Source organism: Ascaphus truei, chromosome 1 (genome assembly GCF_040206685.1).
Source record: "Ascaphus truei isolate aAscTru1 chromosome 1, aAscTru1.hap1, whole genome shotgun sequence".
Taxonomy (NCBI): domain Eukaryota; kingdom Metazoa; phylum Chordata; class Amphibia; order Anura; family Ascaphidae; genus Ascaphus; species Ascaphus truei.
In genome coordinates, this window is record NC_134483.1 from 188,210,074 (window position 1) to 188,230,150 (window position 20,077).

General features: G+C 42.6%; 1 protein-coding gene across 15 annotated transcripts in view; it reads right to left on the reverse strand.

Annotated features, from left to right (window-relative positions):
• Nucleotides 1-12,680: 12,680 nt before the first annotated feature.
• The window catches only part of CDC14B (cell division cycle 14B), a 112,846-nt gene continuing 105,449 nt past the window's right edge, over nt 12,681-20,077 (reverse strand). For 4 of the 15 annotated variants that reach the window (XM_075599366.1, XM_075599401.1, XM_075599427.1 and 1 more), the window contains one exon: nt 12,681-15,514. Coding sequence is in view for 11 of the 15 variants with exons in the window: in XM_075599401.1 (XP_075455516.1) it covers nt 15,478-15,514 (37 nt within the window). In the remaining 4 variants the exon portion in view is untranslated. Of the gene's footprint in view, nt 15,515-15,780; nt 15,964-17,216; nt 17,325-20,077 lie in introns of those variants that run through there. The other 11 variants (XM_075599357.1, XM_075599307.1, XM_075599391.1 and 8 more) reach the window with 5 other exon arrangements.

A 20,077-nucleotide genomic window follows, 5' to 3' on the forward strand; every position in this document is an offset into this window, starting at 1 on the left:
TCCGGTTCGGTGAGGGCTAGAGGACTGGGATTTGGCCAACATGCAGTCACAGCTCCGGCATGATTGCATGGCAATTTCCAGCCCTCTCCGATCAGCCAAACGGAGTATGATTAACTGTCTTAAGTGTGATTTCCGCTAATAACTCCAATGGCGGAGAAATGTGGTTTAAATAACATAAGGTGTAAAAACCCAAAAGTTATCTCCGGTTCGGTGGGTCGCAGCGAGCTGAAAGTTGGCCACCATGGAGAGTCCCCTCTGGCATGAGGACCTGGCAAGTTTTAGCCTGCTCGGCCCAACCGAACGGAATATTTTAATGTGTATAAAAGGTTGTAGGTTTACTATATTTCATGCCTACAGTAAGGCTTGCGAAAGCTACTGGCCCTGAGGTATGTTAATGGCCAGAGGGCGACAGTATGTCTACAGGGAAACCCCTGATCAAAGGCTCATACCCCCAGATTGTATATACAGGGTGGAGATAGAGCAGGACATGGCTATTCACATGAAGTGCCATAATTCACACTTAAAGTCAGAGTTTTCCTATCCAGATCCACATCTGGCAGACTTGGAGACACCAGCTTTTTAGAGTGGGGCTAAGGAAATGGGTCTCTGACTAGAGCAATGCCAACCCCCTGTGGGCCGGTACTATCTTGCTTCCCACATGAGTTGGCAGAAGGTAATTGGGTCCAGGTAATTGTCATCCAATACCTGAGTCCCAATGTTAGGGATAGAGCCCAAATCCCATATAAACGATTGTAAGCACTATGTCCATTGTCTTCGTTATTTTAACTGAATGATGCCTGATGAACTGCTAACCTGAATCCTGGTTATTTCATTGTCCCCTTCCTAAGTGTATATATTCCGTTTGTTATTTGTCCAACATTGTGTGTCCACCTGTCTTTTAAGGAATACAATCTCTTTATTATATCACAGTCGTATTCAATTCAACCCAGTTTATTTGGTGTATATTATAACCCTGTGGCTACCGAGACAGGCTTATAATAAACTGGTGGCAGCGGCGGGACTGAATTGAATCTGTGTTACAGTTTACTGCGGGACGCTGTAAAACAGCAGGAACGCGTGAAAAGTGCGAGTTCCTGAGGCTACTGATATTGGACATACTGTTGTACAACATATAACAGGGGATATAACACCACCTTATTGTTCAAACATACTTGCAAGAAGCATCTGATCATGAGCGAGGGTGCCGGTTCATCTTCTATCCGGACCCGGGGCACAGCTTAGAGACCGGTGTATCGAGTTGGGCTGCCCACGGAGGGCAGAGAGTCCGAGCAATTGGAAGAGGCGATCATGGCGCACGAAACCCGTCTGGCTGAGCTGGAGGCGGGAAGAACCACAGCCATAGCGGCCATACACAAACCGCCCGGAGAGCAGGAAATGGACCCAGCTCCGGGACGGCAGAGACTTGGGGAGGGAGCGGGAGAACTCCGAGACCATGGGAGTCTTGCAGCAGGAGGGGCACTGGCCGTTGCGGTGACCAGTCCGTTTTCCCCTGAAGTGCTGGCAATGATGACTGCGTGGGGAGAGAAGGTGTCCCAGGAGGAGCGAATCCAGTTCCTGAATATGGCAAGGAGCAGACCCGCTTACCCCTTCCCTGCATACGGGGAACGGATGGCTCCCTAGCTGAACCATCACAGCTTCTCCAAGTTTGTGGACGGTACCGACCAGATCGACAGCTTCTTAAGAAACTTTGAGATGCAGTGTCGGCGGTACCGAGTACCTGCAGAGGACCGGGTCATGAGACTTGACCCATTGCTGTCCGGTCTGGCCAAACAGACCCTGCTGGCTATTCCGAATGAGCACAGCAATGACTATGATCACCTGAAAGAAATGTTGCTGGCCAAGTATGCCCTCACCCCAGAAGCTTACCATGGCCAGTTCTGGACGGAGGAGAAAAAACCTCTGGAGTCCTTTGTGAACTATGGTGCCCGCATGGCATTGCACGGGACCCAATGGGAGGAGGGGTGTGGGGCTAAGACTTATCAAGTGCTGCTGCTGGTGTTTCAGGAACAGCTCCTGCAACAATGCCCACTGGCAGTGAGGGCTTGGGTGTTCGACAAAAAACCCAAAACACATCAGGAGGCAGCAAAGCTGGCGGATGAGTACACCACGAGCCGAGCCCTGATCCATCCCAAGTCAGCGACCAAAGCGACAGCAGTCCCCGCAAAGGGGGCCCGCACCACTACCCAATGGACTACGAAACAGCCTGTGGGCAGCAGTCCACCCAAGACGGGGGGAGCTCCGGCACGAGCGGCGTTGCTTTAACTGCAACCGTGGATGTGGGAAGTCAGGGAGCGCAATTCACCAGTGGAAACATGAAAATACAAAACACATAATGATAGTGCAACCCTGTTAGAAAAACAGATGTACAAGATCTGTAACTACCTAAACTGTTGAGATAGAGTGGCAAACAAATTGCAGCAGTATAATGAAAAAACCCAGTCACTACAGTAGAAGTATACATGTGAGTGTAAATATCTTCACAGCAGCCGAAACAGATGGTGACCAGAAAGGAACAAATGGCAAAAACCACTCAATACGAGGAAATATGCAGGATAATGATGTATTCGCAATACAGAAACCGCAGCAGCGGTAGGCAATAAAAACTCACAGGAAAGCCCTGTATTGGGGCATAAGTCAGACAGGCAGCGTTCTGGCAGAGGGAGTAAAACCAGGTGCAGCGTCACAGGACCGCAGGGTACGCTGCGTTAGGCGAATCCTCCGATCAGCGCGTCCACAGGACTTCCGGGTGAAATCCCCTCCAGCCGAGAGCTCCACGTGACAGCTCCCGGCCTCAGATACTGCAACAGCCAATGTAACAGGGTGGTCTTCTCTCAACGCGTGGTAACTTCCGCGATTCACACACAGCTTCGTCAGAACCTGCACCTACGATCGGGTACCGAGACCTGCTGCTGTTGCGGCAGTCACCCGGAGCCAAGCGGCGGCGATGACGACGGAGGCGGCTCCAGTCCCCCTGCAATCAGGACCAACGTTCGCAGAGGTCTCTGAGGAGACCAGGGAGGTAAGCCAGGCTCAGTCGCAGACTCAGACCGACTTACTGTTTCCCCTTACGGTACCCTGTTCCCCCGACATAGACATGACCGGGGGGTGGCCAGAGTTAGGGACCCAGTTCAGGGAGGCAGTGCAGTCAGACCCCAGCCAGGCCGGTATAAGACTTCGGGCGTCCGAGTCTCCGGCAGGAGAGGGCGCTAATCAGTGCCTATGGCACCGGGGATTCCTGTATAGAGAAGCGGGGATCCCGGGGGGTAGAGGAGGGATTGACCGGTAGGCGACAGTTAGTGGTTCCCCAGGGGTACAGACAGCAACTGTTGCAGGTAGCCCACTCTATTCTGTTAGCGGGACATCAGGGGGTCATTAAGACGAGAGCCCAGCTCTTGCAGCGTTACTACTGGCCAGGGGCATCCCGGGATGTGGGCACCTTTTGCCGCTCCTGTGATGCCTGCCAGCGGGTAGGTAAGGCGGGCGATCGTGTGAAGGCACCACTGAATCCACTACCGGTAATAGGGGAACCCTTTCAAAAAGTAGCCATGGATATTGTAGGGCCCCTTATGATTCCTAGTAGATCAGGGAAGTGCTACATCCTCACGGTGGTGGATTTTGTCACCCGGTACCTTGAGGCGGTAGCGCTTGGCACTATTGATGCCAGGACAGTAGCGGCGGCGCTGCTGAACATTTTTGATAGGGTAGGTTTCCCTAGTGAGATCCTAACCGATCAAGGGTTGCAGTTCATGAGTGAACTGTTACATTGTCTCTGGGATGCCTGCGGTGTACAGCACTGGCGCACTACCCCATACCATCCCCAGACAAACGGATTATGTGAGAGGTTCAACGGTACCTTGAAGCAGATGCTTCGGATCTTTATAGAGGCGGAGGGGAAAGACTGGGAGATTCACCTGCAGCACTTGCTGTTTGCCTGCCGAGAGGTAACGCAAGAATCTACAAGCTTTTCTCTCTTCAAGCTGCTATATGGCCGCAGGGTACGGGGACCTCTGGACCTACTCCGGGAGGGATGGGAGGGGGAAGCTGCTGATACTGATTCTTCAGTTATCCAGTATGTAGTAGATCGCCGAGACCGGTTAGAGATGCTCATGGGGGTGGCACAGGACCACCTCAGGGCCGCTCAGACCAAGCAAAAGCAATGGTATTACCGGAATGCCCGTAGCAGAGAATTCAACCCAGGTCAGCAAGTGCTTGTTCTCAAACCCACTCGGGAGAACAAATTGATGGCTGCCTGGTCGGGACCGTATCCTGTTCTCCGAAAGATGAATCAGAACAACTATGTTGTACAGGTAGAGCCAGATAGAAACAAGACCTACCACATTAATATGTTGAAAGAGTACAGAGCACCGAGTATGGGAGCGGTGATGGCCATTTGTAGCCCACCGCTGGAAGACCCAGCGAGCAATGCTCTTGCCGATCTTCTAGGGGAGGCTAAGCAGGGAGGTACTGTAGAGTAGGTATAGATAGGGGGTCAGTTAAGTGTTAGGCAGAAGGTAGAGGCCAGGGATATGCTGGAAAAGTATGGGGCTCTTTTTACTCACCTGCCAGGGGAACATACCTCACAGATCACCCAGTGCTTACAGGGGACCTGCGACCTCTGCATAAGCACGCTTACAGAGTGTCAGCAGCGGTCAAGACTAGTATAGAGAGGGAAGTGGAGGAGATGCTGGCCCTAGGGGTAATTGTACTGTCCCAGAGCCCTTGGGCTAGTCCGGTAGTCCTGGTACCTAAGAAGGACAGAACCACCCGGTTCTGTGTAGACTACCACTTGCTCAACGCTGGAACAGTCTCAGATGCTAACGCCATGCCCCGCATGGATGAGTTACTAGATGAACTCGCAGGGGCAAAGTATCTGACCACCATGGATCTGAGCAAAGGGTATTGGCAGATCCCCCTGATCCTGGAGGCTAGGGAGAAGTCAGCATTTATCACTCCGAGTGACCTCTATGAATTTCTGGTGATGCCATTCGGGATGAAGAATGCCCCGGCTACCTTCCAACGTCTGGTAAACCGCTTACTGGAAGGGATGCACAGTTATGCACGGCTTATCTAGATGACATTGCTGTCTTCAGCAATTCCTGGGAATTCCATTTAGGAGATGTAGCTGCGGTGCTAGACAGAATTAAGGAAGCTGGGCTTACCTTAAAACCCACAAAGTGCTTAGTAGGGATGGCTGAGGTCCTGTACTTGGGGCACAGGGTGGGTGGAGGGCATCTTAAGCCAGAGACAGCCAAAGTAGAGGCTATAGTCCAGTGGCCTGTTCCTAGAACTAAGAAGCAGGTTATGGCATTTCTGGGCACCGCAGGGTACTATAGGAAATTTGTCCCACAGTACAGCGCCGTGGCAAAGCCACTGACTGACCTGACCAGAAAGCGATAGCCTGTGCTTGTTACCTGGTCTCTTGCCTGTGAAACTGCTTTCCAGGTTTTGAAGACTGCCCTTGCCGGTGCCCCGATCTTGGTTGCCCCGGACTACTCCAAACATTTCTTAGTACAGACTGATGCTTCGGACTTTGGCATTGGGGCTGTGCTTAGCCAGGTGGGGGAGGACGTGAGAGAGCACCCCGTGGTGTACCTCATCCGTAAGCTACTCCCCAGAGAGGTGGCATATGCCACCATTGAAAAGGAGTGCTTGGCAATTGTGTGGGCACTAAGAAAATTGCAACCTTATGTGTATGGGCGCGCTTTTACAGTCATTACTGACCACAACCCCCTGAGTTGGCAGCAGAGGGCATCAGGGGAGAATGCCAAGCTAATGCGTTGGAGCTTTTTCCTATTGTGTCTATACCCTTCCCAAACCCTCATTCCTTGTCTTATTTGGTGTTTGTTTGTATGTATTTTGTCTATTGGTACAATTAATGTAGTGTTTACTCTTCACAGTTATTGACTGTCCATATTTGTTCTGGCGCTGTAACACACACACACACACACACATACACACACACACATACACACACACACACAATCTCCCGATGACATCACTGGTTCCAAGACCTACTGGGGAGTTGCTATCCTTTTTGCAAGTCATCCTGCATCACATGATGTGGAGGGGAGTAACTGTGTGTGATCCTACAGTTAAACCTTCTAGGGTCCTTAATCCTTAGAGTTACATCTATTAAATACAGGCAGTCCTCGGTTATCCGACACAATGTGTTACTCAAAATGGCGTTGGATAGCGAAACACGTTTTACCATAGGAACACTGTTTAAATGAAAGGTTCCGTTTCTGAAGGCATTTTTAACACTAAAATGCACCAAATATTTTACGCAGGCAATAAGATATGCAGCACACATATAAATTATATAGTGTATATACTGTATTATATATAATATAACATAATAAATAATATATTGTATAGTATAGTATAATATTATATATATATATATATATATATATATATATATATACGCTCTTACGACGCTTTGCAACGTTGTTTATGTGTAATTATATATATATATATATATATATATATATATATATATATACATATATATATACACAGTTAGGTCCGGAAATAATTGGACACTGATACAAGTTTTGTTATTTCGGCTGTGTACCAAAATAAATTCAAGATACAGTTAAATAATGAATATGGGCTTAAAGTGCAGTCTATTAGCTTTAATTTGAAGGTATTCACATCCAAATTGGAGGAAGGGTTTAGGAATTACATCTCTTTAATAGGGACCAAAAGTAATTGGACAATTGACTCAAAAGCTGTTTCATGGACAGGTGTGGACTATTCCTTCGTTATTTCGTCATCAATTTCGCAGGTAAAAGGTCTGGAGTTGATTCCAGATGTGGCATTCGCATTTGGAAGCTGTTGCTGTAAACCCACAACATGCGGTCACAGGAGCTCTCAATGCAAGTGAAACAGGGCATCCTTAGGCTGCAAAAAAAAAAGAAATCCATCAGAGATAGCAGGAACATTAGGAGTGGCCAAATGAACAGTTTGGTACATTCTGATAAAAAAAGAATGCACTGGTGAGCTATGCAACACAAAAAGGCCTTGGCGTCCACGGAAGACAACAGTGGTGGATGATCGTAGGATCCTTTCCATGGCAAAGAAAAACCCCATTCACAACATCCAGCCAAGTGAAGAACACTCTCCAGGAGGTAGGCATATCATTATCCAAGTCTACCATAAAGAGAAGACTTCACGAGAGCAAATACAGAGGGTTCACCACAACATGCAAACCATACATAAGCCTCAAGAATAGAAAGGCCAAATTAGACTTTGCCAAACAATATCTAAAAAAGCCAGCTCAGTTCTGGAACAGCATTCTTTGGACAGATGAAGCTAAGATCAACCTTTACCAGAATGATGGGAAGAAAAAAGTATAGAAAAGGCTTGGAATGGCTCATGATCCGAAGCATACCACATCATCTGTAAAACACGATGGAGGCAGTGTGATGGCATGGGCATGCATGGCTTACAATGGCACTGGGTCACTAGTGTTTATTGATGATGTGACTGAAGACAGAAGCAGCCGGATGAATTCTGAAGTGTATAGGGATATATTGTCTTCTCAGATTCAGCCAAATTCAGCGAAGTTGATTGGACGGCGCTTCACTTTACAGATGGACAATGACCCAAAGCATATTATGAAAGCAACCCAGGAGTTTTTTAAGGCAAAGAAGTGGAATATTCTGCAATGGCCAAGTCAATCACCTGATCTCAACCCGATCAAGCATGCATTTCACTTTGCTGAAGACAACACTTAAGGCAGAAAGACCCACGAACAAACAAAAACTGATGACAGCTGAAGTAAAGGCCTGGCAAAGCATCACAAAGGAGGAAACTCAGCGTTTGGTGATGTCCATGCGTTCCAGACTTCAAGCAGTCATTGCCTGCAAAGGATTCTCAAGAAAGTATTAAAAATGAACATTTTATTTATGATTGTGTTAATTTGTCCAATTACATTTGGGCCCCTGAAATAAGGGGACTGTGTATGAAAAGGGTTGTAATTCCTAAACATTTCATACGATATTTTTGTTCAACTCCTTGAATTAAAGCTGAAAGTCTGCCCTTCTATTGCATCTCGGTTGTTTCATTTCAAATCCATTGTGGTGGCATACAGACCCAAATTTATGGAAATTGTGTCAGTGTCCAATTATTTCCGGACCTAACTGTGTATATATATATATATATATATATATATATATATATATATATATATATACACACACACATACACAATGTTGCAAAGCGTCACAAGAGCGTTGGATAAGCCGTTTTGGCGTTGTAAAAATGAACATAGGTATGCATTGCACAGCGTTGGATAAGCCATTTGTTGTAAAACGAAGCGTTGTAAAACGAGGTCTGCCTGTAGTATGATACTATGTTCTCGATGTCCTTTTGTGAGATTTGGAATCCTCTTAACACCCGAGATCTGACCGTTTGCTAATAGACGTAGTATTCTGCTCTGATGAGCTAAAACACACCTAAACCCAATTTACACTATGTGAGCGGGATTTAACCATCCACCTTCATTTCTTTCACAATAGAAATTTGTATTGCACAATATTTCACTTTGTGTTTGTTTTCATGTATATCTTGTGACAATTTTCTGCTCTGATGTTCTTTGGCTTGTTTCCCTGGTAGCCTGAAAAAAAATCTACAATGTATACATAACATGGTTTTTTTAAGTGACCGTTAAAGAAATTATTTATGTTCACAAGTCTATTGTAATCCAAGCACCTTCATAAATCGTGGAGTAAACCGAAGCTACTAATGGCAAACCAATGTCACACTGTGGTGAAAATAAATAAGCAGCAACCAATTTGACAATTTACATAAATATTTACATATATTTACCAGATGAGGGTCCACAACCCTGAGGAAGGTCCCCCTACGTGGACTGAAACATATTTACAATACAAGCCGTTGGATTATAATTGAACTGTGAGCTATCTCTTGACTACTGGACCCTGGTAAATATACTTATACTATATATATGGGACAAGCATTACATTTATTGGAGTATTTGTGAGTGCAAACTTCTAGATTCTAGATACACACACACACACACACACACACACACACACACACTTACAAATAGTCGATACCGTTTTGTGGCTAATGAAATGCTTTTATTTGTGCAAACTTTCGAGATACAGTGATCTCTTCTTTGGGCGATGCTACAATTGATGAAGCCAAGAAATTTACTTTCAAACAGGACAGCTAGGAATGTTATCTCTGTGGGTGAAGCCTGACCCTCCCCCCTCTGCAGTATGCAATTTATGACTGTCACGGGAGACCAGGTTTATCAACACCTTTTTATACTGGGATCATTGATTGAGCAAAGCAAGGAGGTTAAATAAATTGTAATTTATTTCAGGAAAAGACATACACACAATGTAAAACACCGTTTTACACAGTTAACACACTTACTGGGAAGGGGGCTAACGAATAAATCTATCCTTTGAACGAAATTCACAAAAATTACCTCTGTAGCAGCCCTTTCCAATGACCGGGCGGTACTCACGAAAGACCTGGAACTGATTTCGGCATGCTATGCCAGCCGTGACCACTACCTTATCAAAAGAGGGACTTAGAAACATTCTTTAGTCAAAATCTTTGAAACCGGCTCGCGTCTATTCAGCACAGAGCATCTTTGAATTTGCTGCTCTTGGTTTGGCGCTTGGAATCTGCACTCCTGATTGGCTGCAAATCTCTTTATGGGTTTCAGTGTCCCACACACCAACCTCTACAGCCTATCAGAGCGTGGGAATTTTCCTGCCAGCCAATCACCGATTTGCCGGTATTGTAAAGCCGGGAGGGCACCTCTTCATTCTGCAAATGGGCCAATCTGGCACCTATGCCTATTTGCATACTGAGCCAATCTGGCACCTCTGCCTATTTGCATACTGAGCCCACCCACTGTACAGTCTCCACAGTCTGGGTTCTGGCAAATGGTGGCCGGATAGCCCTGTTAGCCCAGGATGCAGGTGCTCAAGCAGAACTGCAGAACCCCTTCTGTTCTAACATCTTGGCATCGCTGAGGCTTTCAAGTCCGGACTCTGTACAGTCCTGATCCATAGGCACCAAGCTTGGTAGCCATCTGGTCCCTTGGAGTCCATGACTTGGAAATCCCAGTTCATTCACAGGTCATCAGTACATATACCTATTAAATATAACCCTTTTAATAAAATATACTGCGTCCTGTATCTTGTGATAAAATGTGTAAGTCCCTATTCAGGTGTCAGGGATGGCGTGAGGGGAATATACTGCTTACACTCACCAGCCTTATTCTTGACACACTTTAGAAAATCATTTAAAAAAACTTTTTACACACAAGAAATCACTCTCAGCTTTATCACATAGCTGGAGCACCCCCTGAACCCCTATACCAGGTGCAGGGTACCTCTCCTTATACTAGGGACCCCGTGTATGGCTGCAGGTATACATTAACCCCTTCACCTTGTCTAGATGATGCTGCAGCAGGAATCCTGGCGGTGAGTCGTAAGAACGTTTTCAGTTTGTCCGGAGCAATGTGCTTGGCTATATCCGAGAATCTCACTCGATTCCCTTTTGGGACACCCCAGGAAAGGCAAAAGACAAATAAATCTATAATGTCGCATAAGTTGCACACAGTCACAGTAATGCATTTCTGGCATCTGGGTCCAAGAGCTGACACTCTAGGACCTCAACACATATCAGGGGTAATCAAGTGGGCTGAACCTTTATGAGTGAGTCTGGTTAACCCCTTCACCGTTACAATGACTTAAGGTGTTAAATGGTCCCTGTTTGTGATGTTAGTGTTTGTGTATCTTAAATTATAAAGCGCCATCAAGGTGCATCTTGATACTGATTGGGTGATGGTGATTGGTGTATTTTATTTGTGGTGCACTCTGGGTGGGGGTATATATGTGGGTCACTCACACTTGGTGTTTGCACGGCCCTGAAGAAGGTCTCCCTGGGGGACCGAAACGTTGGCTTTCGTTTAACTGTTTGTTTGTTTTTTAATACAATTACCTTTTGGATTACTCCTTGCTGTATGCTGTCTCTTTTACCGGTTTTTGGACTGGTAATTATGCTGTGTTATCTTATGGGATGAGCATCTGCCTTATGCTCTACACCAGTGTGCTGACTGTCTTTGCGAGATATATATTTTCCTAGAGGGATTTTTTTTTATAAAGATTTGTGGGGAGTAGGGCCTGTGAGCAAACCCCCTCTTAAGCAGGTGAAGTGCCTTAATGAGCTCACAGGTTTCATGGCTGCAAAGGGGCAGGACACACTTCACCACTCAATAGCCCTGACCCTGTTCAATATGAATGGGCCAAATATTTTCTAGAAGCTTCCCAGCATAATTAATAAAGACTTGGTAAATGTAACCTATTTGTTTTTGTACGCTTGCTGGGTTTTTGTATGTTCTTTTGAGAGATCTCAAAAGCTCTCCTACGCGCTTGAAAAAAAAGTGATAAAGCACTTTATTCAACCCATGAATTCTAAACATTCCTACCGTGTGTACTAAACACTATGCACTTGCATATTTCTATTGCAACAAAAAGGAATGTATGCCAACAATCTGATATATTTAGTTTAGTGGCTACCACATGTATGGTGTTACGTACCCAGGGTCACAAATGCCCTCATAGATGCTTAGAGTCATTTTTAACATGCATAGAGGCATTTTTAACATGCATGTGTAAGTCAATATGATCGGGAATACATTGCTTTGTGAAGTGGCGTTATGAAGCAGTTTGACAAGACACATTACATTAGAATGTGCTCACATTCTTACCTTCGCTCTAAACTTCAAAATCGTCTGTCAGCATAAACGCCTAACAAAAGTACATCAACTACAACATACTTGATTTAACACAATTATTGTGCTGTGTATAAATACACTTGATACATTTCCCCTGCATGGCTTATAATATGCACTGGCTCACATCAGATAAGCAGGATAAGGATGAAGCCATGAAACAAAAATAGGTGTCGTTCCCCCCCCTCCCCCCAATCCTCCTCCAAAAAGCTGAAGAAAAAAGTTATTACTGTACAAGAGCCCCAAAGAAAATGGTGGTACAGATATGGAGTTACTCCTGCAAGTGTAGTTGTTTTAGACTGTTTGTCAACATTCTATTGAATGAAAAAAGCTTTGTCGGGTTTCTTTAAGCCGCATAATGTTACTTAACTTCCTCTACCTAATGCATCTTTTATACTTCAAAAAAAAATGTTTATTTTCCCTCACTCCAGTGACAAAAGATCCTTGGGAAGTTTTTCATCGTTTTCTACAGCATTAGAGTCGTAACAAAAACAAATTACACACTTTAAATCATTACAATCCAGACTCTCCAAGATCTCTCCCTTTATAAGCCGGTTAGTAACTGCAATGCTGGTGGAACACACCAAGGCTCAGAACAGCTGTGCATTTCCCTGGTGTGCTGCGGTTATTCAGCTCGCTGTGGAGGGTGTTGCAAGGGTCATTTATTTCCCCTGCTAGGGATAAAACTTGTGATGGCAAATCCATAACTTTAATTATCTCTGAAATCAGTCTGATCTCCAAGTGCATGACTGTACCTTATATTTATTTTAAAGCAGCAGAGAAAATTAACTACATGAATATGCATCGCATGTTGATTAATACGAATCATTTTGGGGGAATAAAACCTTCGTAAAAATAAAAATGATACGAGACATTTTTCCAGTTTAATTTTAATTTTGGATTTACAATCATCGTTCCATATTTTGTATAAAACAAGTTTACGGGACTCCAGATTTCTATTCAAGACAATGCATATCAAACTGACTAAGTGAAATATGCAACACCTTTTGCCTTTTCTTCATTTTTTTTTCTCATAAAAATACTTTCAGCAAAATAACAGCCGTTCAGCTCAGTCCAGTTTAAAAAAATAGGATTACAAATATACAATTTACTAAAAATCAAGACATGTTTGAACAGTATGGTTAACACATGTCTTTAAACTCTTATTACTCTGTACATGGAGAGGCACACGGAAATTGACAAATGCAATTATACAAAATTATATATAGTACAGATGAAGGGAAGGGTATCTAAAAAGAACCCCACCAAAAAAATAAACAAAAACAATGAACCCATTTTCTACAACTCCCCCTTCAACAATGAAATATTAGTATTGTTTCAAACCACATTTAGTAGGTACAGTATCCGTAGTAGACACTTTATTAACCAAATATCACAGAAGCTTTTCTGAACGTCACTCCCTTAAATCAAAGAATTCCCCCGCTTCCGCCTTAGTAGTTAGAGTACCGACCAGCAACAACTACACCAGCTTATGTACCCAGGAGAAAAACCACTGTTTTGCATGAACATGCCTGAGAAGCAGCTCCAAAGGGCACCTTAATTCTTGTAAAAACTAAAGCAAAGTTGACCAGCAAAGTAATAATACCCATGGTACTGTTTAATGGGTAACAAATATGCATTCATGTAATGGAATCCATTCTTTGTTAGGTTACTTCTTATCCTAGAACAATATCTTGGTGCTAAATACTGGCTATGTGACATAATAAATCATGGATTTGAAAGAAGAACACACACACACACACACACACACACACACACACACACACACACACACACACACACACACACACACACACACACACACACACACACACACACACACACACACACACACACACTATATTAGGGCTCTAGTGTTTCTAAAGCTAATTAAAAGATGAATTTCTTAGGAGCATCTGAATGTGGAAATGTTTGCCAGTCAAGTGCTTTCTTTAGCCTTTCCAGCCTGTCGGAGAACCAATGAAATGAAGGGGAGGGGGGCTCTGGCTGTACAAGCACTTGTTGATCAACCAAAGTCGAACTTAAAAAAATTAAATAGACTCATAGGTGTAAGATTCGGGTAAAAATGTATCAATTACATAGATGAGACCCTTTAAACAGGTCACTGAAATTAGTTCACTTGGGTCCTAAGGTGGGTAGGTTTGGGCTTCTCCCCAGCGATTCTTTGCCAATCCATTATAGGAAGGCACAATGTAGTCAAATAATATCTAGGGTAATTTCTAGTACTTTGCATTTATTGTAGATCAAAAAACTGTTTGCTGCAAAAATTAATTTGAACATCTATTCAAATGTGGAACGGTGCCCACTGTATCGCTTTCATTGGGACTTTGTAGTTCCAGCCCCAACAACTCCCTTCAAACAATGATTGCCTGTGTCGCTCTTCCCCCTCTACCAACCCAAAATATAATACAGTAACTTCAGGTGAGAATTACAGTGGATTATAGGGGACAGCAGGCATAGGCATCACACTGAATAAACACATCTTAGACATACAACATGCAGACTGTAGTTTGCTATACATTCCGATTTCGCTAATGAGAAGTAGCTTTGCATGGTTGGAAGTATATGGGTACATGACCATACAGAACAGCAAGTTCCATTACAGGGGAGGCATAATGTCTCCTACAAAGCAAAAATAAAATCAGAACACATACAAATGGGGAAAAAAGGGACGGTTAATGTGTAAATGAAGTCTACCAGTCCTTTGTTGCAATAAAAACAATGCTTTAAGCGTGATTATTTTTAGACCTTTTACATCAACACCAAGGTGTGTTGTGCATATCAATATGGGATAACTGCTCAAAATAAAAGAACCTAATTTTAACCTGCAATTGGGACAGTCATATTTTATTGGGTCGGTTAAAAACACACACCCAACGTCTACTTCCCATTGTGTTGTCCATGTGTTCTCCTGTTTCTTTGGTTAACTGTCCAAGTTACCATACTATTCCTGAGCCTGAGCTGCAAAGTTTCCAGTCAATTCATCTAGCAAATTCACACACTGCACACATTTGCCTTTCACAACTTACAGTATAATTTGCAGACAAGTTACGAAGAACACTTTGGTCTTGTGAACAACGTGATTGGGTACTTTACACGTTATATATATATATATATATATATATATATTATTAAAAAAAAAGGGCTTCCTTTTAAAACAAGGAAAATTCAAAAAAGCATAATCAACACAAGACAGGATGGAATGTATTGTATGGAACACCAACGAGTAGTGCCAACATGTATGTTTATGCACATTTTTCTACGGTCAGCAGATAACTAGAAACCTAATCCTTCAAGTTCTCATTTTAGCACATAATGATTGCCATCACAATTTATACAGCATGCAGTCCCATCCAACTAGTTAAAAAGAGCAAGCAGTTTTATATACAGTATGCCTGAGACAGCCAATACAGCTGGGATGCCTGACCACAATTGTGAATTGAATTAATGAGTGGATAGTTGATTAGTTCTATTAATCTTCGTAACCTTCTTGCTGCTGGTGGGGACGCAGTCAAAAGTGGTTTTGTTCTTCAAAGGAAAAAAAAAAAAAAATGGTCTGTCCATTGGTAAAATGATTGTTTCTTCTAAATTACTTCTTTTTTTTTTCCCCTCTGGAAAGACCATCGTTGGCTCCGGTCGGTTACCTCTGTTTATCGCAACACTGTTCTAGTCCTTGGAATGGAGTGGCTGTTGAAATAAAATATATGAATGTGGATTAAATTAATCAATATTACACAGCATATACAGATAACCAAAAAAATACTCAGTGACCCATCAGCCAAAAAAAAAAAACAAAACCCCCAAACTAATTTTTAAAAAAAAGTTAAAAAAATTAAATAAAAAACAAACAAAAAACAACAACAACAAAAACCACACAAACCAACACACCAGTGGAAGAACTAAAGAAAAACAACACTTCAGGTAAATGGGAGCAGAAATAAAGGACACAGATATTGTGTTTGCAATAAGGAATGCTGTATTAGTCCTAGAGCAGCACAGATAAGTTGGATTAAGAAGACTGAAAGAGCCGGTCAAGAACATTTTGCAGGCAAAAGGCAGCAGAGGACTGGGAGTACCATAATTTCATTAAGCGCATTTGGTGCAAAGCAATCCTTTTCTTCCTCTGGGGAATCACGCTGTGGGGAAAGTAGAAAGAATGGGAACAAGCAATGAAAAAAGGGAAAGCGTTTATGTGAAGAAAGGTATTTAAAAAGCGAGCAACAGATTAAATATATAGAGCAGAACCTCAAATCAGTACATATGTTAATGTGGAATAAAGGGAAGCAAAGACCACTACTTATTCATTTTATTCCATATACATTTGATTTGACACATTAAGGCCTGCTGGATTGCAAGAAATTAAACACTTGCTGCTAATTCCCTCTGTAGATGCTATGGAAGAACTGCAGGAAGCCACTAAGATCTGTATGCAGTATTTCCCAAGCATTAATAAAAAAAAAATTAAAAAAAAAAAAAAAAAGAGTTTCACAAGAACCATCAAAACCATGCTAAAAAAAAAGACGAAAAGTTAGGCATGTTTATCTGACATTTTTCTAACGACACACCCAAAGTTACGCATTGAACTGTGAAAGACATTTTTCCTACCACACCTCCAACAGAATTGTAATTGTTCTATTTTTGTCATCAGCCAAGGCCATTTAAAAAAAATGTTGGTGTCGTTTTGGAAATACATATGGTTACTAGCGTTGCTCAGAGAACAGTTTACTCAAGTTGGATTGCACAAAAAAAAGACTTTTCTACTTTGCACTTAAAAAGCTGGTGCGCACAATAAAATACTGTATCAAAGATATCGTCATATCAAAAAGACACCGGCAAGAACAAAACAATGTCCAAAGAGAGCAATGCATAAAGTATTCTATGCTAGCAACCAGGACTTCGGCAACCATTTTTTGCGTGGGGGTGCTGTACACACAAAAATCGGTAACACACAAATATTACCACAATGTAAAAATGTATAAACCCGCACCCGTAGTTCCAGTCCTTATGCTAGCAACCCTCCCTTAAAATTTCAACGTTCATTCCCACGCTGGCTGTCATGCTACATTTAGACCTGCTAAGTAACTGAAAGGAGTTTGCTTATAGATGCCGAAGTGTTTACAGTATTGCAACTATTTCTAAGATCCAAATCGGTGGCGTTGCACAGGAGAAAAAGCCACATAAATTTCCAACAACACAACACAAAATATGGAGGGGAACTGCACCTATATAACATGTAAACCGTTCATAGGGCCAGCAATTTGCCACACATTTCTTCCGCTTTCTCATTTTGTTTAGCCGCAAAGCACAGGGATGATCTATCATCCAAGATCTCTCCTCTGCAATCACAGTGCAATGGTCTAGGTGAGGTAAAGTGAGGAACAAGGCTTACCCTCTCAAACTGCTGCCGCCTGCAGATGACCTGGTGGTTCTTTTTGTAATGCCTGCACTGCCAGACAAACATGATTTGGGGCTCTGCGCGCTGGACTGCAGGATTACTCTGAAAATAGTAGGAAATACGATACAATGATCTGTCCAAAACATCTGCCTTTCTAGATTTATTTATTAAAAGTGCAGACCCCTGAACATGCATGAAGTGAGTTATTATACTTTAAATCTGTCAAAAAAAAAAAAAAAAAAAACACGCATGGGACTTCCCCGGCCCCATCAAAATATGGATTATACGTACTTAAGGTTTGACACTAATGCATTATTTAATACTACCAGGGTTTGAGTCTATAAAAAGCACATGCTGACATCCCCCATATGGGAATTAATCAATAATAAGACTGTGCTACCAAACCACAATAAGATAGGGATAATGACAGAGTCGCACTGCAAATTGCTGTATTGAAATATTCAGGAATTTAAAAAAAAACAAAAAAAAAAAAAAAACTGGTGCTTGGTTAAATAGTCACAAAGTGGTTTGCACCATTGATAGCAGATGCTAAAAGCACCTGAGCCCTATGTAGTAACAGCTGTTGACCACTGGGTGGCCCATGATCTATTTGCACAGATCAATATCTTTTAGGTTTAAAGAAGTCAAAATGACATCAGTTTTTTTTAGAAATACCCCAATTAAGAAAGTAAATACTAAACTTTAAAGCAGCAGCAGGTATTATTATTATTTTTTTTTAAGCAGATTTTATCTTGAGCTGATCCTGCAGTCTCTGTTTTCGTGTGCGTCAAAAAACCCTACAAATGGCTGTGGGGCCTAAATATAAAGTAACATCATCCAATCCAACAACATTGCATCTTTGTACTGACTGCCAGAGCGATCCTGACCCCCCACTGGTGGACAAAACTAATTCCATCTCTGGGGACCACAGATCTGCCCTAAAACCCCACCCCTCACAAAACAAACCACCCCCTAATCTCTTTTCAAAATAATAATAAAAATGTTTTCTATCATGGTTCACTCATTGTTTTCTGTTAAAATAGTCATTGCTTTTCTTTATGGAGAAATACAGATGTAAAAATCCTATCCCCCCCTCCCCCCTTTTTTAAGGAGCTCTGAGTTTTATGTAAGCTAAAGGATATTCATTCACTTATGGCTCCCAAATAAAAGTAGTATGGCCAGTGGTGGAACTACCATATGTTCAGCTGGTTCGGTTGCATCAGGGCCCATCACCATTAGGGGCCCCATCCTCCATGCGCTGGGACGCCGTTTTCCGGCACTTATTTTAGCAGTCGGAACAGCTTTCTGGCATTTCTAAAGGCTCCCCCTCTCTGCACCATCCATTTACCTGTGGTGCAGGGCCTTACCTGGAGGGAGAGGGAGCCCACTTAGGTGGTTCTAACATTATGCCCGACAGGAAGTATTGCCCAACGTCCGCAATAACTGCCCGGGCTCCCTCTGCCACGTCAGAACCCGCACTACAGCTAGGGCCCCGGGAGATTAGTTATGCCTGAGAGTATGGCACTGTATATATGCCTTTATATCTGTCCTTGTGATTTTCAGGGTAAATATGCAAATCTATTAACCATCTTACACCCTGGATATGCCAATAAACATGTATTTGTACATCCGAAATGCAATGTGGGCTATGAAAATGTTTAACAAAATGGTGGATGGGGCTGCATGTTAGCTATACATTAACCTGAAAAACGAAAGATTTGGGTTTGCGGGGGGAGGGGAAGACCCTTGAAAACAAAAGCACTGTTTTCTACTTGCATCAGCTTTTCATATGTACATCGTGACCAAAGTAAAACATAAAATATAAAACCTTTTAAAAATGCACCATCTTGCACTTTTTGCTCTATGTTTACTGGCATGGCATGGGAATACTGAGTGAGCATGGTGTTCACAACTAGAGAGAATACACAGGATTTATTTTTTCCGCTTCAACATTCTAAGTGAAATATTTGCATCTATTCTCAAACCATATCCCAAACAGAGATATACCCCTCTTTAGAATCTCATTTAATTAATATGACTTGAAAAAATATATTTTTTCATCGGGCCATCAGATTGCCTATCCCCTCCTCTGAAGGAATCAGATTGGTTATACTAACTGTGTGTGCGCTAAGCAAAAAACACACCACAGACAGTGGTCATAAATACGGTGATTCAGAAGTAAAAGGTAATGTACATTCCATCGCACTCCTATTTGCAATGCATTGCAGCGACAAACTTATACACTATAAAATATCATTAACCAATATATTCCCAAGCGCAGTACAATGTGCCAACACTAACATATAAGGAATTATTATTAATAATAAATATAATAGGTTTTCTGTCTGGCAAGGAAGAGGCAGGTCATAGATGACATCGTCAAGCAATCAGATAACGTCACTACAACTCAATTTTTACACCTATTAAACTTGCAGTGAGAGACAGTAAGTTTAATACACAGTACGGGCAACCTTTTTCAACCGTTTATTGTTGCGTCAGAGGATTGATATTGTAATATCAGTAAATTGGGACGTTTTAGATATGCTTTTCTATAATGTGCATTGTGTTTTTTTTTTTTTTAGAAACTCGTTAAAAAAAAGGAACACTGCCCTATGAAATGCTACAAAAGGTAAAGAAGTGATCCGATGGGTGATCGTTTACATGGAAGAAATTAAAAAAAAAAAGACAAGCAAGGGAGCATGAAACTGCACAATGAAGGAATAGAAACCGAGGAACTGATAAAAATAGACAAAACAAGAAACAATGGAGACAAGACGCTGACCGAAATGGACAACGATAACATAGAGAATATGAATCCATCGAACACAGAAGAGAAGACAAGAAACAGACAACAT